Source organism: Apteryx mantelli, chromosome 23 (genome assembly GCF_036417845.1).
Source record: "Apteryx mantelli isolate bAptMan1 chromosome 23, bAptMan1.hap1, whole genome shotgun sequence".
Taxonomy (NCBI): Eukaryota; Metazoa; Chordata; class Aves; order Apterygiformes; family Apterygidae; genus Apteryx; species Apteryx mantelli.
In genome coordinates, this window is record NC_090000.1 from 7,018,126 (window position 1) to 7,044,862 (window position 26,737).

At 52.2% G+C, this 26,737-nt stretch overlaps 1 protein-coding gene across 2 annotated transcripts; it reads right to left on the reverse strand.

Moving 5' to 3' along the window:
• Positions 1–418: 418 nt before the first annotated feature.
• ST14 (ST14 transmembrane serine protease matriptase) lies at positions 419–26,252 on the reverse strand. Of its 2 annotated transcripts, none has more exons than XM_067310171.1 (19): positions 26,157–26,252; positions 13,771–13,930; positions 13,352–13,479; positions 12,581–12,651; positions 11,932–12,092; positions 11,442–11,477; positions 10,725–10,962; positions 10,292–10,431; positions 9,752–9,849; positions 9,044–9,153; positions 7,923–8,053; positions 6,910–7,014; positions 5,347–5,454; positions 4,588–4,701; positions 4,261–4,386; positions 3,695–3,881; positions 2,911–3,185; positions 2,393–2,529; positions 419–1,687 (listed from the first exon to the last, which is right to left on the reverse strand). In XM_067310171.1, the coding sequence occupies exons 1-19, from the start codon at positions 26,211–26,213 to the stop codon at positions 1,526–1,528; spliced, it is 2,544 nt and encodes an 847-aa protein (XP_067166272.1). In that variant the 5' UTR covers positions 26,214–26,252; the 3' UTR covers positions 419–1,525. The 2 variants fall into 2 exon arrangements, with proteins under 2 accessions (XP_067166272.1, XP_013805990.2); XM_013950536.2 differs by lacking the exon at positions 26,157–26,252 and adding an exon at positions 25,894–25,961.
• Between the last annotated feature and the right edge of the window lie 485 nt (positions 26,253–26,737).

Consider the following 26,737-nt stretch of genomic DNA (forward strand, 5'->3'; position numbering starts at 1 on the left):
TTCAAGGCAGCACGCTGGAGCTGCACTAAGTAGGAGCGCTACAGGCTTTATGTCTCTTCCTTCCTGGAACTCCACCTCCTGGTGGGGACAGCTGTTGACCTGGGGTGTGGGTGCCACCAGGGATCTGTGCAGGTTTCCCTAGCTCGGGAACCCTTCCAGAGAAGCCCACAAAGAACCACGCAACCAGAGTATTAAAAAATATCCCAGTTTAATAGACTTGGAGCATCTCTATTTCATAGATTTACAAAACAATGTATTTACAGGTGAGGAATGGCTAACTGAAGTCAACTGGAGTGTGCTCTTCTATGGCAAGGAACGGGCTACACAGAAGAAAGGAGATCAAATCAGCACATTCAGAAGTCACATTGCTGCATTCTCTTACAAAAGTAAAAAGGGCCAAAAGACTCTGTCTCCACCCAAGGTTACTAGGGCAGGAGACGAGCTCCAGGAAGTCGATCACTTCTGCCCCATGTGCGAAGCAAAGCACCTTGCTGCGCCCAGGAAGGGGAAGTCATCAAGTGTATTCTGGGTACCACAGGCTCTACCAGAACACGTGTCCGGTCCTGTGCATCACTGCTGCCCAGGCACTGTGGTGGTACAGCACTTCCTGGCAAGAACAAGCAGCTAAAGCTAGAAGATGTAGCGGCTAAACCACAGCATAGTGTTAAGGCACATAGTGGTAATGCCAATCTGACCAGCGCTCGAGTCAGAAGATGGAGAACCTGCGGGCGCAAGTAGACCTGCACACTTGTCCCTTGAGGTGAGTGAACACAGGTTTCGGCCAGAACTGTCTCCCTCAGTGCTGCCAGCCCTGGACTTGATACGATGCCTCCCACCCAAAGAGAACAAGAACTAAGTCGGCCAAAGGACGGAGGAGATGCCACCGCCCGGGACTGCGCCGAGGGAGGGATCCTAAGGGATCCACCACCACCCCCATGGTGAGAATTCCCCCCCCCCCATCACTCATGACCAGAAAAAGGGGTGCGGACGGCAGTTTGAAAACAAACGCAGGAGATAGAATATATTCTAAAAGCTGTTTTTGAACCCGTCCCAATAAAGTTTGCTTCTAAAAACAGAGTGTTTTTTCTTTTTTTTTTTAATTGATTTTTTTTTTTTTTTTAATTATATGTATCTTGAATGGTTGTTCATTCACGTTCTTTCTGGGAGCCACACTGGCTTGCCCACAATGGGAAACTTCTGGCCAGGCATTAAAATCTAAACTGAGCTTTGGTTTCAGGGTGGGATTACTAAGGGCTAAACTAAAACACCAGATCTGGCTCGGTGGTACACACACATCTTAAATACAGACAAGCAGGTCCTCTGCGCTTGTCTCCAGCCTTTTGCTGCTGTGATGAACAGAGCTCCAGTCGCAGTCCGTGGCTGGGAGTCCCAGGCGCCTGTGTCGAGGTAGAGGGAGGCAGTTCTCTGTGCTTCGCTGCCCACAAAGTGTCCCTTCTTCGCGGCTGGGGCAGCCCCAGCCGGCAGCGTACAAGACTTACGCGTCCATGTGAAGACGAACGTGGCCCTAGAGGCCGGTCTGCTCCTTGAGCCACTGGCGCAGCTTGGTGAGCCGGGTGTAGACTCCAGGCTTTCGTCGCTGCGCGCAGCCGTCGCCCCAGCTCACGACACCAGCCAGGAACATGCGACCACTGGCTTCTACGCTGACCAGCGGCCCTCCGGAGTCTCCCTGCGCGGAAACAAATGTTAAATGTTACCATAAGCACCAACCAGCACATTGTCCCATTGTAAAGTCTGGCAAAGTGTTATCAAAATAATCACAAAAGCTCCTAAGTAATTAAAAAAAATTGATAAGTAATCTAAAACGCTGGCCAAGCATAAGAAATAATCACTAACTCCAGGGATAGTCAGGCTTCCTTCAAAAGCTCTAAGAATTGTAACACAGCTCTAACTGGTTTTGAGACTAAGTCATGCGTCAATACAGTTTGCGGTTTGTGCCCATTCCAGTTTGGCCATTGTGTCAGCTAAGAAGTAGTTGTACAGATTTGGAACACATATTAAGTGGGGAAATATGAGTGAAAGTACCAGAATAAAAAGGGCTGAATAAATGGGCTGTGAATACTAAGCCCCCCAGTAACAGCAACAGAGTAGAGTACCGTTGCTCTGCGTTCTGACCTGTGGTGCAGTTTTTGAGACTAAGTCATGCGTCTATATAATTTGCTGCTCATGCCCATTCCAACTTGGCCATTGTCCGAACCAAGATGGAGCCACGCTGATTTGTACTATATTAAGTGTGGAAATTTGTACTATATTAAGTGTGGGAATATGTGCGAAGGCACCAGAATAAAAAGGCCTGACCAATTGGCCCCTATTGCTAATGGAGGCTCTCGCCCACCAACAGCGATAAACTAGTGCTCTTGCGCTGCTTTCCTACCTGGCACGCGTCCACGCCGCCCGACAGGAACCCCACGCACATCATGCGCGACGTCAGCTGGCCCGACAGCAGCTCGTTGCACATGGTCTGGTTGATCAAGCGGATTTCTGCTTTCTGCAGGATGGTGGCACCGATGCCTGTGAGGATGGAGGGCGAGCACGGGTTAAAAGCGCGTGGCATTTTTAAGCCACCAGGCCCTCCCCTGCGCAGGTTTGTACCTACACGCTGCGTTCAGGCCCCAGGCGCTGAGCAAGCGACTAATTGCCAGGTAAGTCCCCAGCGCAACAACCCGCTTTTTCCTAACACCGGTTTCCCCGCAGGACTGAGATATTATCTTTGTGCAATCCCAAGAGAATCTCGTTTGCCTTCGGTCTCGAGGCAAGCTAATATATATAGGCTGTAAATTTCTCAGAGAGAGGCAAAGCTACAGCCAGCTCCCCTTTTCGCTGAAGCCATATGCTAAAATATGTCAATGCCCTTTCCCAGCCGCAACCCCCCCAGGCACCTCCAGTGCTCACCTCCTTCCATGGTCGCTCCCCATCCAGTCACCCACAGGTCCTTGCCAGCAGGGAAGTTGTGGGTGGAATCGGGTAGGCAGATGGGCTTGACAACGGAGGAGAAGGTGACGGGCTCTTGCAGCTCCATCACAGCAATATCATAGTCAAAGGTGTAGTCGTTGAAGCTGGGGTGGGAGATGATGCGCTTGACGGTTCGTGCTTGCACGTCGGCGCCGTTGCGTTTGCTTTGGTCGGTCAGTCCCAGGTAGGCTGTCCACAACTTGGGCTCCGAGTAACTGCAAGAGTCACAACACACAGGGCAGCGTAAAAGTCCAGTCGCAGAACCGGTGCAGATGTCCTAGCTTGACTGAGATGCACAAAACATGCCCTCTATCTTAAAAAGTTTCCTTGAGAAGCACATGTCCTGGTGGAAACTGATTTTTCCTTTTCAGACAAGCAAATGCCTGAAAATGGAAGCGCAACAGTCTGGGCGTCCTGCCCTGATCCTGCCACCCTGAAACCCACCATCCATGAATCACTGCAGTGCCTGCAGAGGCCCCTGCAAGAGCACAGGGCATTGAGGCGATGTTTTAACAAATAAATACATGTCTACTTCGAATGGCTGCTTCCACTTTAAGACAAGAAACTGTCCAAAGTCCAGCTGTCTGAGGGCAGCGGCTGAGCCCTTCCCAGCACCCTGCAGCTTGTCTTACAAAACAGCCGCATTAAGCATCTCCTCGCTCTTTAGCAAGGCGGCCCCCGATTCAGCGAACCTGGCAGAAGCGGAGCGTCAGCTCCCGCCTACCTGATGCCCTGCAGGTACCCGAAGCAATGCGCCGCGGACACCAGCCACCGCTCCGAGATCAGCGAGGCCCCGCAGACGTGGCCTTGGCCCTTGACGTGGAGGCTGACCTGCCACGGCCATTCACCCACGTCCGAGTTCTGCCCGCCGACGACCCGTGACTTCCTAGTGTAGGAGGGGATCCCGCAGTCTGGGGGGGGGAAAGGAGCAAAGGCACTTAGTTACTCCTGTTTCTACTCAGCACCTCCCCTTCCTTCCTCTGGAAATATTACCTACGCCAGGGATGGCTGATGCTATCAGCTCAGGAGCGCAAACAGTTTGCTAAATTTGCTAAAAGATTTACTGGCCCTGTCTGTTAATGTGCAGACAAACCCCTGTATTATCTGCACAAGCCCTCCTTAAACATCGTGAACAACACAGGTGCCCTGCACACTGCTATAGAACACGGCTTGGCTATTTTCATACCCAAACTGTCAAGCTGAAATGCCCAGCAGCTCTCTCCACCAAGCTTAAGCATTCGTCTAAGAGGTCCAGCCCAGAAACGCCTCCTTCCTTCCTGGGGTACTCACTGCAGTTGTCCTCGTCAGAATTGTCTTCACAGTCCTTCTCACCGTCACACTCCGGGTTCTGCTTGCTGATGCACTTTCCGTTGCGGCATTTGTACGTGTAGTCCTTGCAGGAGACTGTCACGGGGGCTGTTGCAGGTAGGCCAAAGGGAGAAGGGTTAGTCCCAGTGCTGGAGAAGTCACGCTGTTCAAGAGCCATTCACCTCTTCTACCCTTCCACCATCCCCAGGATGCTGCCACCATGTGCAAAAACACACGAGATGCCCAGCCATGAGCAAATCTGCAAGAGGCTGCATTTCAAGGGAAGACCCCTCCACAGCCCATCCTCACCCCTGCTACAGCTGCCCTCATCGCTCCCGTCTCCGCAGTCATCCTTGCCGTCACACTTCTGTGTGTTGGGGATGCATTTCCCAGTGTCGCACTTGAAGCTGTCATCCGAGCAACCTGGGGAAGGAGCAGCTTGTGAGAAGTGGCAGGACACAAACACGCTCCCACAGAAGGACCGGGCACAAATCCTACAGTACCTTAACACATGGCCATGCCCGTATCTCTTCCTCCCAGGTAGGGAGAGCCTCTGCTCACCATGTTCCCAAAGGCCTGCAGTGACACGATCCCATCCCAGAACAGTCTCACCTGGAGTTCCTGCCCCTGTGCCCCCTTGCCACAACCATAAGGCCTTTGCCTCTTTGTCTTACAGCAGACAGAGACACACATTTATCCTCTTTCTTCTTGCAGCAGCCACATATAAACATCTGTTTCCTGTGTCCCCGGTCTTTCCTTCTTCACACTGCATACCACCAATTTATGCAATCCTTTCCTTCCCAAGAGCCCACGTTACCTCCATCTCTACTCATCCTCATTTCTCTCCTCTGAGGTCTTGCTCAGGGCTCCTGCGCAGGCTCCAGGAAAGCTGCGAACGCAGCGCTCCAGGCAAGGCCTCGCTGTGCCCGGCGCCAGGCTGACCTTTTGGATTCCTCACGTGCAGATCTCCAGCACGGCACTTGCCTTCCTCTGCTTAGTGTGCCTCCACCCTCCCCTTCACCTTGTTCAAGCCCTCAGACCTTTCTGCCCATGGGGCAAGTCACTTACTGCACTGCAGCTCATCGCTGTTGTCGCCGCAGTCGTTCACATTATCGCAGACCCAGAACTTCGGCTTGCACCAGCCGTTCTGGCACCTGAACTGCTGGTCGGTACAGGCTGGAAAGGGACAGCGAGAAATCAGGATGAGAAATCAGAGGACAGACCTGCAGATGCACCCGTGGAGCCACCAGCTATACATCTGCCATCGCATCTACCGCAGCACTACAGGAAAATCTGGGCAGCTCTCCCAGCAGGTATCCGAGCTCACAGGAACAAGCGCACCAGAAAACACCACGACAGCTGGGGCCACGCGTGCATACATACGTACACATGCGCTAAGCTAAAACACAGTGTTTCCACGGCTCTGGAGAACGCAGCTATCTGGAGCGCTGCAATGTCTCACCCAGGTAACGATGAAGCCAACCTTAAACAAGCCTAAGGGCAGCAGGAGAGCCAGAGGCAACTACTTAAAAAAAGCAATTGCTACAACCAGTGGGAAAGTACCTAAATACCCAGGCCGCTGCGGCCACGCTCTGCCCAGGGCAGCACGGGAAGACAACCAGACCAGCAGCACACCGTTCCTCAACCTACCGTCCCTTCCCTCAGAACGAGATCCCAAACCAGGGGATCCCATCTCCTCTAATTAACTTCAGGCCCAGGATAACAGCATAATCTCTGGGATTTCTCTGTTAATCCAAGGGGAAAAATTACTGCATGAAGAAACTACACCCACGGATCACACAGGTTTTCCAGCTGAAAGGTGTCACACGTACTCTGCGATACCTGTCTGTGCTCAGTAACTAAACCCATCTTTACACCAAACTCTCAGCTCAGCCAGGCACAGCCAAATGCACAAGAGCCAGCAGGATTAAATGGAAAAACATGAGGGAGGGACTAGAAAGGGAGGGGGATTCCCCTTGGAGGGGATTTGATTAGAAGGAGCCCACGGCTCCCACACTGGGAAGGATCCCAGACTAATCCTCATGCCAATTGCTGCTCCCTGCAGTCTGAAGGGCTAAGGCAGTACTTGCACCAGCGAGCAAGGCAGCCAGCGGGGCCGGCAGCTGGTCTGCAACCCTCAGCACTAAGGTGCGTTCGTACAGGTGCCCCTCCGGACGGCGGCACATCTGTCGATACGCACACGGAGCCAGAGCATACTTTGTGCGATACTTTAGGAGCATCTTTCGAGAGCTGACCTGCCCCTCAGGCAGGCGCGTTTGGAGTGGCGCTGGAAAGGAGGCAAAAGCAGAGCTTTGCCACCAAGTGCTGGGCTCATCACCTCCGCGCGAGTTCCTCTCCGGCAAAACAGCAGCTCAGCGAGCCACAGAACGCACTGCACTACCCTCACTAAAGAGAGCCCACCCAGGGGTTTCTCTCTCTGCAGTTCTTCTCGTGATGCCCAGATTATAAGAGAGAGCCGCACGTGGCCACAGCCAGCCCTGATTTTTCCCTCCTACATCCTCCAGATCAGCAGCAGTTAAACAGAACAAGGCCAGAGCACATACCCCCAGTCACCCTCGAGTAGCACAGCCCTTCCCGTAACAAGCCAGAAGAAATAAAGGACAGACTTACCGCAGGATCTCTCATCGCTGCCATCTGTGCAGTCCAGCCACCCGTCGCAGCGCATGCTTTTGTTGATGCAGCGGCCAGTGTTGCAGGCAAACTGGCCAGGGCAAGCTGAGAGGGAGGGAAGGGATGAACGTGATGAACACGTGAGCCTTCCCGCTGTCCCCTTCTCCTGCACCGAGTGTCACCAATCCCAGACAGCCGGTGGGAGCGCTGCTCTTAGCAGCCTGCTCTACTTCCAAGGGGAGTGGGTTGCCACTGCCCAGCCTTGCTGCTCCCTGAGCTGGGTAACTGAGACGGCCCACCAGCGGTCGGAGCAAGTCCATTTAAGCCCAGGGTCCTGTTTTTGACAGTGGCTGCAAGTAGATGCTTGGGGGAAAGCACGGACAAGGCAGCACCTCTGTACTCTCCCCAGCTACCAGCCATTCTCAGCTCCAGGATTTCCTAAAGTGCATATGGTTTCTGTGCATTTTACAACCCTCAGCGGATTTCTCCTTCGCTAGCTTGTCCAGTCACCCGTGCCAATTTTCAGCATCCTTTGGCAAGTTTTGCAGCCCAGCTCCCTGCTTCAACAAGAACTCCCTTTTGAATCCAGTTCTTGCTCACTTCACACCACGGCCCTTAGTTCTTGCATTGCCCAAGGGGTCACCAAGCTAGTAATTTCTATCGTGTCACATCCATTCCTACACACTCAGCAGGGCTACGCACCAGCTTGCCTGTGACTAACGTCAGAGAATGAACTGGGTCCCCCCCGCCAAATTTCCGCAAAGCACACAACTTTGCCATCGTTCAGGGTAGCCTGCTTACAGAATCCAACATTAAAAATACCTTTTCTCAGAACAAAGCAGGAATACAAGGAGGTTTGCAGTTAAACAGACATGCCCCTAATGCTCCAGGAAAGTGTGCTTCCCAATTTGTAGGGCAACGTAAGCGGAGATGAGGGACACCCTACAGTTCTTTAGTCTGCAGCAGACCTGAGGCAAATTAGCTCCCCCCGCAGGCTCGAGATTTCAACTCACGATCGCTGGAGTCGTAGGACAGGTACTCAGCAGAGAAGCCGGTGTCTGTGTAGGATGGGTCTGAGTGGAACCGGACCTGTATTTTACTGGTAGCACTGGCCACCACAAACTGGGAACGCTCCCCACAGTACCTGGAGGGAAAGACAGCAAAGATTAATGCTACAGAGTCAGCACTGAGCAGCTTTTCTTCCATTCCTGAATCCTCCATCACCACATGGGGTCACTTCACACACCCTGATAGCGAAGGAGGCAGGAAAACAAGGGGTCTGATCCCAACATGGATCGCTGGACCTTGAGGTCTGTGCAGAGGAGCCAAATTTCACTGCAGTCATCAGAAGATTTAGACCAATAGCAAACACCACCAAGTTGTGACCTTGACAATGATTTAGGAGCGAGTTCATCAAGAACCCTGCCTGACACATTGATCGTTGCATCTCTTTGATCTTGGATCAGTTGTGTCTCTGGATTTGGGCAGGCTAATGCCACAGCATCGGGTGGGTGAGTAGGAATCACTCTTAGATAGGCCTCACTGCAAGAACTAGCCAGGACTGTGCATCCAGGCTCTGACTCTGAAACTCCATCTCTTCACGGAAGGGTCAGCTCTCTTGCCCAAAACACTGTGAAGCAACACTGCTCGCTTCCCCTGTGCAGCACCAAGAGGTATATTTGGCCCAGCTTACACTAAATTGTGTAATAGGAAGCAGCAAATGTAACAGTAAACGCATCACATAACGCAATGCGATTACTCTAACAACGGAGATTTGCTCATTCAAGTAAAATCATGCCAGATGTTTCTGTAGAGATCTGCCTTTCTGCACGCTAGGCATGCGATGTGATGCTTCACAGCCTGCGTTTTGGGTTTTCTTTTCAGCTGCAGCACACAACAAGCCCACGGGCTAATCTCCAGAACCACGTGTGTGGCTCCCCCTTCTCCATCAGGCACCAAACTAGGAGAGCAGGTCAGACCCAAGCACCCCCTGCCTGATGATATCCCAAAAAGCAACAGCACGCTTGCTCAGGGAAACCACAGGTACCACATAACTAAACACAATCCCTCCCCTCATAGGGCCCAAACCAGCCACTACCAACCCTGTTTGTGAGTTAGAGTGCCTGACACCTACCTCGTGCTGTTGATCTCCACGTAGTCCTTGGTGCAGGAGCCGACTGGGACCCCGGGCTCCAGCACAAAGAACATGTTGAAACGCACCTTCACATTCTTCTTAGAGGGGACCTGCAAGGAGGCCGTGGGGCAAAAGGGAGCAGAGTCAGGGGCACATTGTTTTCTGGAGCACAGAAAATGCGAACAGGCTTCCTGGGAAAAGGGTTGCATTTGGAGGGAGGAACTGAAGGAGGAAAGAAGGCAAACAGACAAAAACCGGCTTCCCAAAAAGCCACTATTCCTCACTTTGTCATTTAGTCAGTTCGCTTGCCCTGCTGACCCCAGGATCCCACATTAAAGAAGCATACAGGCAGGGGCTGAAGCCAGACCTCTGCCAACATGCCTGCTCTGCTAGGGCAGAAGGTTTCTCCCACCGCCAGCTTTGCCACCAAGTGACTGGCCTGTCCCAAGGTCCAAATGCTCCGTGGTTTGGGTAAAGTTATGGACTGGGCTGCTCTGCCTACAGGTTATCACGGACTAAATCCCAAAAGTTGCAGGCCTCTCACAGCTTCTTCCGCCTTTGACACCTGTCCTAAAGTTTCCCTCCAGTCATGCCAGACTCCTGGCCTCTAGGCAACATTCGCTGCTGCGAGCTCACCTACGTCATGTACTGTATAAGCAGGTCCATTTGACAGAGTAATTAAGGCAAAGAGGGGGCCTTGCCTCTTACCTCTATGTTCCAGACACAGTCCGTGACCGGCGGGTAGTGTGCTGGGTAATAGGGAGTGGTGAAGGTGCCACTCTCTCCTTTCAGAGTCCCACCGCAGACTAGAAGATGAGCAGGAAGACAAAAACAGGTTAGACATTCAAAGAGATGCGGCTTTCCCAAGCCTTAGCTGGCTATTGCCCAAGGCAGGAAGGGAGGCACAAGCAACAGCCTCTAACAAGGTTAAGTTGATCTCTGGAGAGAGCAGCTCTGCTCCAAGGCTTGGAGTAAACTCAGGAGACCAATTAGGTGCTTCCTGCATACATCAGTCTGCATGTCTAATCCAGCATAATTCTTATTTTGCCCTCCTCGGGGGACATCATTACAGCAGCCAAGAGCATTGTGGGCAAGGCAAGCTCTAAGAGCCAGAAGGTGACCTGCTTCCAGGTCTCCTAGGCTTGAAAACATCCCTGGCAACCTGAATGCAGCCAGAGCTGTGCCTCCCTGTTCAGCTGCCCGTGGCAGGGAGAGGTGGTGGGGCACTGGGCCAAGGCCTCCACTCACCTTTCATCTTCGGGAGCTGGAAGAACTCAGCCTTAAAGCCAGGGAATCTCCCCTCCTTGTTGGTAACCAATGTGACAAGCATAACGTTCTGGGAAGACAGGAAGGTCAGGTTGTAGGAAGGGGCGTAATTCCCACAGAGCCTAGGGAAAAAAAAAAAAAAAGGAACGGACAAAATCCATTAGATACCTCTGCACAGAGAGCCCTGGGCAGCACAGATGACCCCAGAGCAGGGACATGAGCTCAGTTACCAGTAGGAGTTTCCTGAAGATCAGCATCACTCCGCTGTTTCACACCAGCACTTAGTGCCATACAGGAACTTAATGGGGAGCTAACGTGAACCCCTTTTCCTCCCATCTTGGGAGCTAACGTGAACCCCTCTCCCTCCTATCTCCTCACCCAAGGGGGAAGGAGGGCCAAGCCCCAGGGGACTCACCTCACCACAGCATGATGCTCCACAGGGCTCAGAGAGTTGTACACCTTGATGTAGTCACTTCCATCTGTGCACTGCTCCAGTTCCAGAGTCTTGAAGGTCAGGCTGATGATGGAGTTGGCATCAGCTCTCAGTGACCAGTAGCAGAGAGCATTGTTGGGATACGGGCTGTTGGGGAACCCTGGTGTGGTGAAACTGGTGATCTCCCCTTCCTTGGCATGGAGGGCAAAAATGCAGCTATCTGCCCAGGAGAACAGGGAACAGTTAACAGGGCAAAAGAGGTGTAAGAGAGGTCTTTCCTCCACGTAGGTGCAGGGTAAGAAGTGGAGGACAGCTGAGGCATGAGCGTTCTGTCCTGTCTTCCTCCGTGACACAGAGTGCGGCACTCATGTTATCCCTCGCCTGCCTGCAGGCTGTCCCTAGTGAGATGCCAGCACCGTGCTCTCTCCCAGGGAGCACCCTTCCTCATCTCCCTCCATCTACACAGTGAGGCACTTGGGAAGTGTAGACTGTGCCACCCACTACTGCTAGTTAACACTAGGGCCTGTACCACAATCTGACCAACCCCAAACCAGCTCTGAGCAGCACATGCAGGTCTGCCTCACACACGGTGCAGCCTTCTTCAGGCCCTTCCCCACCCTCACAAAAGAAATAACCATCCCAGAGAGGCCTGGGGATGCAAAGAGACTATTACCAGTGAGACTGAAGAACTGTACTTACTGTCTCGTGAGGAACGAGCTATGCTGGGGTCAACAGCTGCAGGAGGAAACAGAGGTGTTGTTATCCTTTGGGTTGTGGTTAGTCCCTGCGTGCAAGGCTGCAGAGGTCCCTGGGATCTGCATTCATTTGGCCTTGCTTGCAGGGCGTCTACCTGCAAGCTGGCCAGGGGAAGCTGTTCCATTCCTGCACTCCCCAGGGAGAACCCCACTGTGGGCTCTGGGGACCCGAGTGATCAAGCTTTTCCTCTGCAGACCAGCTTAGAGGAGTTCGACTGAAGGGGAGCAGTCCACACAGGCATCCCCAGTCTGCATGAGCCATCAAGGCTGTGCTGGTACAGCAGGTCAATCCCTGCAGCCAAAGGCACCCAAAGGAGGGGTGCAATGAGTAGCTTCTCCATCCAGTGAAATGCCAGGCACCTTGTGTTCAGTGTTTCCCCCTTCCCCTGCCCCATCTCACGCTGAGGCCCAGTGATCGCTGAGCCAGCACTCACGGAAAGCGACGACCGACTCCACCTTCAACACAGGGTTTCGCAGCCGGGGGTTCAGCCTCTGGATCAAATTCTGCTTGTCAGCCATGGCCTTGTCGAGATCCTTCTCCCGGTACTTGGGGACAAGGAACTCTGACCAGTAGTAGGCAATGACACTGCCTTCGCTGCAGGGAAGGGCAATTACGCAGTGAGAGCAAGGACAGACATGGGAGGGCTGAAGCACCACGGGAAGGGGTCAGGCTCCTTGATAAGCCATTTTTGGAGAGTGGCCATGAGGAAGGGAGAGTGTCAATGATAAGCTAAACAAATTGCGGGCCAGCAAAGGCCCCTGCCAGCCTGGGTAGTCCCTCTCCAAGCTGCCAGGCACCATCCACTGTGTTTCGTGAGGCTCTGCTGCACCATATCCTGAGTTTCACAAGACGTCTCCCTCAGCACAAAGTGAGGCAGACTGCCAGAAAACAATACTCTGGCTTAGCAGAAGGCTTTTCGGGTTGCTTTTCCCTGCCCACCCTTCACCAGGCTGCTCTGGATGGCTACTGAGGTGCGTCCATCCACAGCAGTCCAGGAAAGAGGGTCTACAGCTGTGTGAGACTCCCAGCATCACCCTCCTCCACTCCCAACCCAGGTTCAGACAGCACCTCCTCGCGCTCACCTGAATGCAGTTATTACTGTCTCCTTGTGGTAAGGACCAATATCTGCATGACTCCTGTAGATATCCTCCACCTGAAAGGAGTTTAAAAAAGGATGTTCAGCAAGTCTAGAAGCAGGGAGGGGGGAAAGGCTAAAGACAGACAGAGCTTCAAGCCTGTCATGAAAGTCAGGGCATGTACCAGGCATTCCTGGGGTGCAGGAATCTGCAGGGGCCAAAGGGCGGAAGAGGGGAAGTAGAAAGCCCCAGAAGCCCCCAGACTCTTGCACACTACCGCCCTGCTCTGCTCTGACTCAGCTCTCCCTGCTCTTCTCCAGAGGAAGCACAACAAGAACGTAAATCTGAGGGGAAAGGCAAGACCTGTCAGGTCTTCAGCACTGAGGGCGGGCATCTCTGTAGCTGGCTCCTGCCTCAGCCTCCAGCCCCAAAGCCTTTCCTCCTGCTCAGCTGTGGAGCTGCCTTTCTTCTCTGACCCTAAACACCAGACCTGACTGGACTGCCGAGCCCGGGATTCACCCAGCTGCCCTCATATGGCACTCTAGCTCTCAGAGGCAGGGAGATACCGTGGCACTGGGCTGGAGTTTGACAGCGAGGCCTAACTAAAAGGCATGCTCCCTGTACACAGCCCTGTGCATCACGCGACTCATGAGGACAGGGGAGACTTAGAGGTGTGAGAAAGCTCCCAGCAGCCTTATATGCAGGATCCCTGCAGTCACAAGGCAAGAGAAACAGCCAGGCCTGCTCATAGCGGGAGGGATCCAAGAAACCTCTTACCGTGCTCTTCACCTTCTTGGCGAGGATGGCAAACTCTGGGGAGCTGGAGTTCTCGTAAGCATCGAGGAAGTCCCAGTTCAGAATCCGCAAGTGGCCATTGAAAACCTTCCGGATGGCCATGTTCCTGACTGGAAGGTAACGTTTCACAGACAGAAAGGCTGTCAGGGCAAGGACTGCAGCACAGCAAGTCCCCAGTGACAGGGATCAGGGCAGGGGGTGAGAAACAGCATCCCCCCACTTTCTGGAGCTGCCTGGGGCCTCTGGCTGTTACTGCAGTAGCTACAAAGGGCACACGTGAGCAACACGTGGTAACTGAATCACTTCCAAGTTCAGGGCAGTGAGGATATGATCCACCGCATTGCCCGACATGCCACCACCCAACCCTTCCAGAATTAACCACAGCTTAACATCACACTCACATTTGAAGTGCCAAACCAGGAGGCCAGTGACAAGAGAGATGAGTAGGAAAACGACGAGCATGATGGTGATGACTACCCATCGCTTTGGGCCACGCTTCTCCATCTTCTTGGAGTTCATGGCAGGGAGGAACTCCACCCCTTCGTCCAGGTTGTTCATGTCCTAGGAGGTGAGAGACGGCAGAGCAATGAAAAGGCCATTCCTAAAGCTCGGTTCAAAGAGGTCCAACAAGTGAATGAAATTAGCACCCAAGTCACGCACAAAGGATAGAGCAGAACTATCTGTCAAGCGCAGCTCCCGTCCTGCAGCCTCAGAGCATCACACGAGAGCACAAAGCGTCCCTTGGTGCCAGCAACTCCGCGGTCACCCCCCAACAGGATGAACCCTGAAGGATTCTGCTTGCAGACACACAGCAGCAGTAGGTGACTTTTCCTCATGCACAGACACCTACTTCCTTTTTGGGCCTCATCCAAGGTGATCAGTTCAAGTAAGCTCTGGGGCAAGTCCACACACACCCCATGACCGTGGCACGTCACAAACACAGAACCTCCAAGATCTCTGCCTTCCGGCAGATGAAACTGCTGCCAGAAATTCACCCCTCCAAAACGCTCGCTATGTGACAGGTGTGTCACCTTAAGAGCTATAAATAGCATTTCTGTAAAAGAAACCAAGCTACTTCCACCCTTACATTCACACAATTCTTTGCACATTTCCTGGTCCGACACAGCGCTCCTATATTTCTGCCTGGGATGTCCCTTCAGAGCAAACATCAGTTAAAAGAAATAAAGCAAAAAAATTAAGAAACACACAACAAATCCCCACAGCCCATAACCAACCAGCCTTCCAGAAGCAAACGTTCTGGCTAAGAAACAACAGCTCTTCAAGGCAGCCGCCCAGTAAGGAGGAAGAACATCTGCCATGCGCAGCTATCACAGGGCTCAGTGAACAAATTGCGCTGGGAGGCAGGACTCCTGGTTTCGACCTCCCACGTCTGTAGGGCCCTGGGCTAGGCAGCCTCTCAGCTCTCCTGGGATTGGCATTTTCCTCAGGAGCTGTGCCTCCCACTGGGAGGGAGCAGCTCAGGGAAAGCAGCAGCCAGAGCCCAGCCACGCAAGCAGGCGGGCTGAATTTGCAGGGGTCCCGCTCTGCGGGCACGCACGCTCCGGGGCTCCCAGCCCAGTGAGTCAGAGGCAGGGACAGAGCTTGAACTTCTAGCCCTGAGCGCACACGCAGAGCTGCTGCCCCACGCTGCCGTCACGGAGAGGAAGGTCTCGGACACAACACAGAGCCCTGTGGCAGCTATGCACGCACAGGCAGAAACACGGGACGGGGCAGCAGGGAGCGTCAGCGAGCCCTCCGTTAACCGGAGTTTCACTTTCACCAGCCCTTGGCCCTCGCTCATCTGCCCCCCATCCTTGCCCTGCCCACGTACCTGCTGCCAGTAAACACTCCTGCCAGGGAGAGAATCGGAGTAGCACTTTTCATCCTCCAATCAGAGCAAGGCGGAGAGAGACAACCTACTTCCCATCTTGGCACACTCTTGATGAGAAAAGCTTGCGTCGCGTGTCCACTCAGACCACAGAGAAAGGAGACATTACCTAATGCCCTCCTTACAAAATCTGGAGGGTGTAGCTGAGAGAGCCAAGCCACAGATCAGTAGTCTGGAGAAAACCAGAAACCTGAGAGAGGTTTCAATCCCTCCTTCCCTGTCCTCTAACGTGAGCAGAGCTCCTGCAAACAGCTGCAGACCTGACTGCCTCCAGAGGATGTCAGAAAGGTCTGGAGCATCCTTACAGGCAGACTTGGGAAGCCTGGATCCTCACTCCCTACCCCAGCACTGCTGGCTGCTTCCTCTCCTCCTCCGAGGTGGCCACACTCCTGCACTAACACACGTGGCGAGAGCCGACCACATCCTCTGCTGCGTCAGGCCTCTCTCATGCCTGTCTAGGGCCCCTCAGGCAAGAACGGCCCTCAGACCCTTGCAGGCTCTGTCCGGACTGCCCAGACCATGAGGACACCTCACCTTCTCAGCCACCACCCTCGTTTCCCCTTCTGTCGTTCCCCTCCTGGGCCTTAGCCGGCAGGGTGTCCAGCAGCCTCCCGGCTCCGTGGCTGGGCCCTGGATGGCAGCAACAACGCAGCACCGCAAAGTGCCGACTAGCACAAATTCACAGCACTCAAACGCATTCCTACACTTTGGAAGAGGTAACTTTGTCCCCACATGCACGATGCCAGATCAGATGTTGCCAGTCCTCTCTCAGCTAGTATGAGAGCCCAGGGCTGACAAAAACATATACCAACCACTCAAGCTAACTTGACTGAAATGTCATGAACTCCCAAAAGTCAGGGGGAAAAAAAAAAAATCAGCAAAGGGCATCAAGCCACCAGTGACAGAGAGACCTCCAAGCCCACCACGCTCTTGCGCCAGACCCAGGTGACAAGCTGTCCTCTCTGCACTTCTGGTTGGTGCCCTGCCTTTATTACTTTATCTTCCCAAACCTCCCCTTGTAGGATAGCCCAGCTCCTACTTATATCATTCTCCCACTCATTTTGCCCTTTTCTTAACCCAGCCTCTGCCCCTTCCTGCCATGTCCTTTCTTTCCACAGCTCCTCCCACCCTCCTCACCTCACCAAAGCCTCTCCTCCCTTAAGGATTGGCCTGGGGCCCTTTAAAATAGAAAGAGACAAGGCAGGAGAGGCACCTTACACCCCATTTGCAAAGGACTGTGTAAATTTAATCCTCTGCGAACACCTACTAAAAAGCCATCAAGATTAGAGGAACATATTATTCTTCACATCGTTTACTTTCAGAATAATCTGAATTTATCATTCAACAGCTCTCCACCACAGCATGGCAGAGGTGAAAAAAGCCCTCGTTCATTTGTGTATCTGTTCCTTACTTCATCAGGTGGAACAAGAAGAAACAGATGTGAACCACACTCTCTCTGAGGTGCCAGAGTGTCTCTGTCTTCAATATCGAGCCACCACCAGAAGAAAAGACCTACCAAAGTCACAGAAGAAAATCCCACGGGGAATATTAGCCACAAAGCCATTCCCCCCATCTGGCTTGGGAAGTCGCTGAGCTGCAGATCACCGGATCCTGGGAGCATTCACCAGGGACGCATTGCTGTAGCCTCTTCCACGCAGTTGCTACTGACCGCTCTCAGACACTGAGCAAGACACACCATTGCTCTGATCCCGACACAGTTCTTTTGCTGACCCTACAACCCTGCCAACTCTCCCAGGTGTATCTTTACCTGTGTTGTCCCTTCTGTCAGGGCCTTTAAGTTCTGCTAATGCACAAACTGCCACTGTTGCTCTCTTAAAATGGAAATAACTGTTTAACTCTCACAATCACACAGAAAAAACTTGAAAATGCAAACCAAGAAAACTTAAATCAAGAAATTGGTCCTTTAAAGTCAGAATTGCCTTAAGTTTGACTCCCCATCTTTGAACACTCAGAAAGAGCCATCTGGCTCCCATCAGTTTCCAAAGCATACAAGGCATCCCCCGAAAGCCCTCTGCTTGGGACCGTTCTAGCCCAGCCCTGCCAGGTAAAGAGAATGATCTGGGCATAGATCTCACAAGCATCTCCCCTCTCCCACTGTGGTGCTGCTTGCAGAGCCAAGCCTTCCCATGACTTCCAATAAGCCGCTGCTGTTTGCAGAAGAAAGGTATTTAATTTGCTTCTAACACCTGCGGGAGCCTGCAGCAAGGAAACAGCCCCCAGGGCTTAAATGATGTATCTATTCACAAAGCAGCAGTTTTCCCAGACTTCCTGGGGTCAGCGAGAAAAAGCTGCCTGCCCTTAGCTCCGGGAGGGAAGATAGTGTCTATATTTGTTCTGAGGAACAATTTTTGGGCACAAGCTGTTAAATCTCTGCCTTAATAATGCACTCCTCTGGCAGGCTGAATTCTACCAGATGGCGTTTCTTTCCTGAAAGAGGGATCCCGCACTTCTGGCAGGAGAGGCATGGCATTAAAGGGCTGTGGTAGCAGCAAAATGACACAAAGAACTCAGGCCTGCCTGCTCCGGATACCGGGAGAGCAAAGGAAACCCTATTCAAAGCCTCGTCTCCCTAGGAAAGCACGGTACTAATGGTATATCGCAATCTGTACTGCCCACAGCCCTTCCAGTGTCCAGATGCTCATTACACCGAACACACAGAGCGCCAGAGTCCTACTCCAAAAGAGCTCACCGTGGGGACAGCGTCACTAAGTGGAAGCGATGTACTCCAGCCTCCAGAGCTCCAGTCCTTCCAATGAGGAGACATGTGGCAGTATCTTCCACAGCTGCGACTGCTCAGCAGCCTGCAGCCCCAGGGCTGAGCATACCTTCAGCCCTCTGCAAAATCCCCCAAAATTCGGTTTCAGCAAGCAAGGTGAAGGGACCAAATTGTCTCTCAAACAAATCTGGGGTTCAGTTACAGGCAGGAGATCCTGCTGCACAGGACTCAGCTCCATGGCTGAAGCATTTTAACACCCTCTTAGAGCTAAAGGTTGTGTCTTTGCAAAGAGAAAACTCCTGGACAGGAGCAATTAACCACTGTGATTAAACAGGAAGGAAAATACAGGTCCCCTCCCCCATTACACATAGAAACATGAACACCCCTGCTGGGGTGCAGCACAACCAAAGAAAGTTAGGCAAGAAAATCTCACAAACCGACCTTTCTTCTGAGAATTTCTCTGCTCCTCTTGGAAAAAAAGAACTAAAGATCTTAAACCTGAGGATGTTTCCAGCATGTCACTCTCATTTTGTCCTAGTTCCAGAGCTGAGACAGCAATGGCACCCACAGCACCAAGGGTAATTAAAGGAGTGTGGAGACTCTTAGGAGATTATTATTATTGTTATTACCCTTGTGTAAGTGCATAAGCAGTCACAGAGGTTGTGTTACTTGCCAGAAGTTGCCCAGTGATCAAAGGGGTATATGAGAATGGATCCAAAGAGGTTTCTTTCCCTGCCCTCTGTTTTGAATTCAAGATTCCACCTTCTCCCTTTCTGATCCCTTATATACACCATTATGTTCCCCGGCCTCCTCCCCAGGCATTTGTATGAAGCCACTTTGAAAGCTGTTGCATACTGCAGGCTGGGTAAGCAACCGTGATCCCAGCCTAGTATCTTGTCAGTACAAGGCAAAGGATCTGAAGCATTCCCCAAGCACTACAGGAATGTTCAACCGGATTAGGCCAGAAAGATTTCAGACGAGGCCCCATGTCCAGAGCTCTGAGTAAGAGGCTGAATCTTCCCTGCCCACGCTCAGCGCAAATAAGCACCCATTTGACCTTAGTGTCGGACATGACCGGATCCAAACAGCACTGCTCAAGCCTCTGCTCCACATGCCGTGCTCCTTACTGCACTACACAGCCCCTGTGCTGCTGCCACTCCTGCCCATCAGGGAACAGTAGCTCCTCTGGGGCACTGGCCACCACTTCTCAAAACGAGACAGAAACCAGCAGAGACCAGAGACAAAAAGCAAGAAGTGGTCAAAAGATCATAGTTATAGCAAGAGAGACACAACTAAGAGTTTATCTTCTTTAGCTGCAAGCTTGCAAGTACATTTCCCTTGCATCGCACATTCCCCTTCTGGAATACCTTCATCACAACAGCATGTACAGATGTAAATCGGAGAGAGGATCTGAATGCATGTCCTGCTCTCACCTCATCCGTGACTCTCCAAGAACCAGTCACTAGCACAAAGTGACTCAAGGTCTGAGTCTCCCATCCTTCTCAAGGAAACTATTTCAATAAAAATTAATAATAGAAAACCTCCCCTGATATTCTCCCCATATTAGTCACAGGTTCAGTTACTTCCTCTTGCTCCTCTTCGCTCAGTCCTCACCATCAATCACCTCGGGGATCCCTACTGTAGGAAGGGAGGTTTCAGATCAGAGCATCAGCTAGGCTGGTTTGACCGCTACAGCCACGGAGCGTCCTGGGAGGAAAGTCACATGCCAATCAAGTGAAAGGATGAGAAAGACATCGGCCAGCCATTTAGCACCGCAGTCAAGCTCCTGCTGCTGGGACGAGGAGACAGGACACATCAGCACAGGATTCCCTGGCAGCAAAAAGCTCTCTCTGTACGAGAGTGAGGTTTTCTGAACAACGGTAACCCGCAGAGGCACAGAGGGAGATACACCTCTCCGAGGCACCATGTCACACTCCATTTTACTTCCAACAGCAAAGGCTCTGGGAGGACAAAAGGGAGCATCTTCTACACCCGAATGTGCCTGGGATTCTTGAAAATACCTGGGAGGGACAGGGCGGGGTGGGGGGGGGAGGAAGAAGAGGTAGGAATTAAAGTGCTTAATTCGCTTGGGCTGCCTTGAATATACAGCCTTTTCCTGAGCTGGAAGAGCAAGTGACGGTCCAAGCTGACAAAAGCTGAGCCTAGAACTGATGGTCTAGCGGTCAGAGCCCCAGGCTGGAAACTGTGTTGTGGGGAAACAAAGTATCCTATGTGACCCCAGACAAGTCCTTCTCATCTCTATAATGCTTTGATTTTCCACTGAAACAAAACCAAGGGTCAGGGATCTCACATTCTTCATCTGGTTTTACTGGGTCCACCAGTTCTTCTGTGCCTCAGTTTCCCTGAGTGGAGAGTCAATGAGGAAACTTGGAAAAGGAGTGTGCACAGATAGATTTATGTAGTGCTTGGTGGTCTCCTGCGCGCAACTCCTCAGAGCAGAGAGCGCGGAGAGCAGCGAATCCTGTGCATAAACAAGCCTCCCCACTCCTCCTCTGTAAACCAGACGCATAATATATTTTTAGACAGGAACTGTAATCTGCCTGACTGGACAAACCAGAAGATGCAGAAGTGACTAATTCTGTCATCAGGAAATCCAGCAGGCATACGGGGGTGGTGGGAACTGCCACAGTAGACTCTGGACTGGAAATGCTTTACTGGAAAGCAGAAATATCCTCCAGCAAAGGCTAGGAAGTGTCACAGAGTAGAACTCCTCAGGATAAGGGTTTCTGGGATGTTTACAAAGCACTGGTCCATTTGGGATCAGCATCTCCCACACAAGGTGATTTTTGGCTTGTTTGAAGGCTCCAGCAAGACAGCTTGATGTAGCCCAGGCACCAGAAGCCCTCAGTGCTCTCCTCTCCTCCTTCCCCTCCCAGATGTGTACTACCCTTCTCACTCAGAGTCTGTGCCTAGCTCACTGGATGCTGGCCCACAGAACTACTGGGCTCCTGGCTAGCTTCACCTACCCTTTATCACCAATGGTTAATTTATTTGCCCAGGACAACGGGGTTATGGGGTTCAGTTGCTTCCCCAGACCTTTATCGTATTCCAGTCTCAGCTTATCTGTCACAACGGTGCTCAGGGCCAAGACGCACAGACGCACAGATCACAGAGCAAAAGAGCATGTGTGCGACCAGGGCAGGCTCAACCTGCCCTGCAGCCAGCATGGCCTAAGAAGCTGCCTCTCCATAGCCTGGGTCACTCACTCTACTCCGGGTCTGCAGGGACCAAGAAGTTGCACAAGACCCATCATCTCAGGCTAATGTACCTGGCTGAGAAAAGGAACCCATGCATTTGAAAGTCGGAGATGGCCTGGGGGAGGACTGCTTGGATGAAGTACAGTAGTTGGACTATGTGGCTTGATTCCTGTCTAGTAATTACACCTTTCAGATAGTAGCCTGTGTGTCCAAGAGGCAGTTCCCACCTCCCCTTTTCCAGCCACACCTGCTTCAGCTGGTGTTTAATAAAAACTAAAATATCACATGGGCAGTTCAGTGCTGGAGGAACAAAACCCATCAGCTCCTCAATCAGCTCAGGGTACCTCCAACAAGCCAGGCTCAGACCCTGGCGCACACACCAGCCTTTGAGATCAATGGGCTGGGCTTGTAGATCCCCCATCCCTGCTGAAGGGAGACTGCCCGTCTCAGAATGACCTACATCCAAGTAAATCCAGCTTCTTAGCTGAACCAAGGGTGTTAGCTGCTCCCTTTGGCATCAGTGGCACAACTCCCTTAGAAATCGAAATCATTACTTAAGTGATACTTTAACTGTCCGCGTTCAGGTGGCTAAGTTGGGAGCCCAGTAAACGAAGAGAAACGGACCTTTCCAAAGGGCAATTCACATCCTGGGCACCCTCCAAGGCTTTACTATGTAAATTTAACCTGCTCCAGGGCAGAGAGAAATGAGAAACTTACATTTTCAAAGCCTGACCGAAACAATACTCGTCTGAATTTTCCCAGATTATACTGAAAGTTGACACCAGCTTTGTAGTGCTGGCATAATGGGAAAAGACCCATTTCCCATAAGAAAAAGATCTAAAAGCTGCTGATACATGGCGTGCCCAGTATGCAACTCGTTTCACTCAAGTACCTCAAAGTACAGCTGCACAACTCTTGAGATCAACTCCTGCCCCAGCCCTTGCAGAAAACCCTGGTACTGTTTCAGGAAGAGATCATTATTGTTTAGCAGAGTCTCATGAGAACAAACTTCTCAGAAACTCTTGATAAGAAAAGCATGGAAATAGCACACACAGAACTAAGTTTTGCAGAGGCATAGTCATGCTGTGTTGCACCAACATGGACAGTAAAGCCCTGAAGAAACTTTGCCAGCATTTTGTTTTTCTTCTTCAGTTCCTTATTAAGGGCAATTGCACTATAAAATGATGGCATCTGACCGAAAGAGGAAATATGGAGCAGGAAATAAGGGACATACAGTCCTCCAGAATGCCCACCTTCCTGGCACAGAGGGTATGCGCAATAGGGAAAGATATAAGTCACACACCTATTTCAAGTCACAGGCTCAATTCTCTATAGCATTCAATCACCCTGTGACCACCCTGAGTCACATGAGAAACTGAATTCCATTATGTTTATTACAGAAGAAACTAAGTTAATGTTTGCACAGGAGAGCACAGACCTAGCTCACTGCCCCAGATCAGGCTTACCAAGGCAGCTGTTTCATGCAACACAGCAGCTCATGGAAGCGCCCACACTTCTATTTGTGTTTCTGTTGCAGCAGAGACTTTTACATAAAAGACCTCATAATTCTTGGGGGGAAGTGGGAATTAAACCCACCTTACATGCCTGACACATGCAGCTGTAAACCATGAAACTCTTCCCTACAGTATACTTATTTCCAAAGACCAGAAAAGAGAAACATGCCACGGATGTAAATAGCTTATTTAAAATGCTCTTAAATCTTTCTCGGTACAGAAAGTACTGTTTGAACAACAAAAATGCCCTCAAGTAGCCTAACAAAAACAGCTGTGCTCCTGACCTTGATGGAGTTCTCCAAGCTCATCATTGCATTTCACTCGCACTCTCTACTGACTCTCATAGTTTTGAGGTTCATCTGGCCCAAGACGTTTGAATGCCTGGAGCCAACAGCAAGGGAAAGGCCAGCATCTCCTACTAGAGAGAGCCTTGTGCTACCAGCAGAGCATGAGCTCAAAGGGGCCTCTTGGTTTGAGCTTTCATGAAGGAAATCTCAGTCAAGGCATCTTTTGCAGGTCAAATGTCCTGTCTGCTAATACTTCAGCATCACACTCAACAGGAAGCAGTCAACCAGCAGCGACTTTCTTCAGCAGAATGCATCTTTGGGCTAGCAAATATGTAATTATTTCAAAACAAAACTCTCAAACTCCCTGCCTCCGGCAGGGCTCCAAAGGTGGGCAGAGTGAGCAGGTCCCTTGCAGGGCAGCAGAACCATCACCTTTAACACGCTGCTGCTCTGGGACAAATCTATATCAGCAGCTGCGTTAGCTGCCTTCCCTTCTGCCCCAGTATATCAGTCAGATATCACAGGACCTTTGTTTGCCAGGCTAGCCCTGGTGCCCTTTGGATGAAAATGGCATATTCCATCCTGGGCAAGGCGAGAACCTTTGGTTCAACACATTCCCCATGGTCAGGCCCTCACCACTCTCTCTTTGTTCCCTCAAGAGTTATACGAAGTGATCTTTTGTTTGCAGAGCAAAGGTCTCTCACACTCTCGATCGGCCCCAGCCCCTTTCTCATCGAGCCTTCCTTATTCCTGTTTGCCTTTGGCAAGAACAGCAGTAAAACTGGCCTGAGCACCAGCTCAGCCACCAGTCACTTCACACTACGCGAGAGAAACGCTCTGCACCTTTCCAAGGAGGAGTAACAGCTTCCCCTCACACAGTGCACAAGAGTTATACAGCTTCTCTGCCACAGGAGGAAATGTAGTTGTTGCAAAACACTTGGATTTGCTCCACCACCGTATTTACAGGGAGCCAAGTCCAACAACGGTTGGCCCACAAGGGACAAACTCCTCAGCTAAGATTACTTACTTTGAGGAGGGCAGTTAATGCCAATACAGATGAAATCTTGCAGGAGGTTTGCCAAAGTACGTCCTTTTCTACTGAGTATTTTCCCCCAACATGGTAAATGCCCAACTGCTCACTGGGCCCAGTCAGCAGCAGCTACTATGACTATTCCCACACCAGCTGCATGCAAAGACTGGCACAACTAAAGAGAGGTGGAGACCAGACTGGGGGCAGCACCCTGGGGGCAGCCCTAAGCCCTTCCTGTTCTCATCATCACCTAGCCAGCCACGGGGAGCTGGGTGGACACACAGGGACAGATGGGAGTTCAAATCTGAAGGCAGACCTTCAAAAGTCATCGCAGCAGTCAGCATGACTGCAGCAGAGGTCTTCACAGAGCAGCTGACCTGCTAGCCAAGGTCTGGATGCTGTTACTGACTCTGGACAGACATTCCCCCTTACGACCCCAAAAGGAGCAGGGGAAATGAGTCACAAGGAAGATAGCGACTGCGCAGAGCTGAACACGGCATTGCTCCACCATCCCCATCCACAGGCGTCACCCCTCGCGATTTAGCTTACTTTGTGGGAGCGAGCAAGCAAGCAAAGCTCCAGCTGGTAACACACACAAACCAGCACCTGCACTGTCACAGGGCAGCCTAGCTCAGCGCTCAGATCTACCTCAGCCAGATCTACCTTATGCCCAGCAAGGGCTGGTACCTTCTCTCTACGTCTGCAGGGGGAGACTCCCAGATCAGATCAGCTGTACAAGGAGGGAAGGACGTAGCACACTGCTGCTTCTCGCGGCTCAGCCTTAGTATGAATGTGTCCCTCGAGCATCCAGCTCTGCAACGAAGATTTCTCAAAGGCACGTCTGTCCCCCCGGCACTACTGTACCAGTAGGGCACTCCCCCATACGAACACAGCTCCGCCAGCCTCGCAAACCAACATTTTGTCAGGAGAACGCCCCCGACAGCTATGGCTGTACTTTGCACAGTGATGTCACCCCAGCCCGGACAGGTGACAGGGACTTCCTGCAGAAGAGTATCAGTGAGAGCAATTCCGTCCTTACTTTCGGCAGTCACTGCAGCCCTGCTACGCAAAAGACCACATGGCTGGAGGCAAGGCAAACTCTTTTTCTTGCTGTAGGCCAACTTTCTCATCAGCGCTAAAGGACCTGGCTCCTTTGCTACCGTCAGATAACAACAGCTAAAGCCAGGCCTCAGAGATCTGCCACAGAGAGCTCCCAGGTGAGCCGGAAAGCACTATTTTCATATTGTAAGTCCATTTTTGAAACAGCTCTGTAGCACAGAACAAGCTCTGTACGCACAACCCAAAAACATAATGATTTTGAAGGCTGTCCTGAGTGACCCTCAACCAGGAAGAAGAGCCAAAACTGTGGCTTAAACTCGATTACTTTCAGCGCACACAAATAATACACCAGTTAATTAACAAAGCCCCAAAGCCCTCGGTTAAAAAGCGAGACCTGCTGAAGACTAGAACTGGTTTAGGTGGATCTGTTGCTAAACAACACGGGTTCATTCACCGTAAACAGTTCAGCTCTGCGTAGTTTATCTTTACTCATGTCACCACAGCCTAGTTTATTTAAGCTGAATTTAAAATCATCAAAGCTATTTTAACAAGGACAGTAACACGATTTAACATCAGAACGAACCGCTACATCACGACAGTCAGGAATTTCCCTTTTCCAATGGAAAATTGCGCTCAGAGGCCACAAAGCGCCCTATTCTCCTGATCTTACCTGACGGCGGAAATCAGATCAGGGATGCAGAGGGGGAAACGGTGCCTCCGATCCCTGCTCGACAGCTTCTGTCTAGCCTGACCTCCCGCCTCTTGCCGACTGTAACAGCTCACCCACTTACCCCTATTGCCTGACGGCCCTGGAGCCGAACCAGTCGGGCCTGATCCACCAAAGGGACCGAGAGGAATCGAAGTAAGCTGAGCTCAACAGGGCTTAGCCCAGGGGACGGGTTTACCGGCACACGCGGCGCAGGCAGAGAGCAAAAGTCCCTTCCGGAGCTATGCCGGTCGGAGGTGCGCAGGTGGGAGAAGCGGGGCGGCTCTTTGGCCGGCAGCCGCCCGCCGCGGCCCCCCCCCGCCCCCGCCCCCCGGTCGCGGTGCTCACCTCGGCGCGGGCGCTGTACTTCATGCCGGCGGCGGGCGCCGCGGGGCCGCGCTCCATGGCGAGCCGCGGCTGCGGCGCCGCTCCGGCCGCCACGGCGCGGCGCTCCCCGCGCTGCCCTGCCCCGCGCTGCGAGGCGAGGCGAGGCGAGGCGCGGCGAGGCGCGCCGCCTCCCGGTCCCTCCTCCTCGCAGGTGCGGGCAGCCGCAAACACCGCGCTTCGCCTCCCCCGGGCCGGCGGCGCCCGGCTGCCCGGCCCGAGGCGAGCTGCGCGCCCCCCAAAGCAGGCTCTGCTTCCTGCCGGAGCCCTTCCGCTGGCCGTTTTGCTCGAGCAAAGTAAACCAGGAAAGTCTTTCTTTTCTTTTTGACCAACGCAAGCTGCCTCTCAGCCGGCGGGAGGGCTGGCTAGCACCCTTGTGCACAACAAGCCTTCAGCGTAGCCCAGGTCTTATCCCTCCTGGGGTGACACCACCTATGGCGTTATGAAACCTCGCCTTAAAGAAGGCACTCCAGCACGCACAGGCGCTTTTGCCCCAGGGACAAGCCTGCTGTTCATAAAACCTCACTAACTTTTTGCATGCTCAA

Excerpts from the sequence above, each read along its gene's own strand:
- ST14 (XM_067310171.1), bottom strand. The coding sequence starts at position 26,213 with ATGGAGCGCGGCCCCGCGGCGCCCGCCGCCGGCATGAAGTACAGCGCC. Across the intron at positions 13,480-13,770 it reads CCTGGTTTGGCACTTCAAAT|TCAGGAACATGGCCATCCGG; the intron begins GTGAGTGTGATG and ends GTTACCTTCCAG. Across the intron at positions 12,093-12,580 it reads ACAGTAATAACTGCATTCAG|CGAAGGCAGTGTCATTGCCT; the intron begins GTGAGCGCGAGG and ends CCTTCCCTGCAG.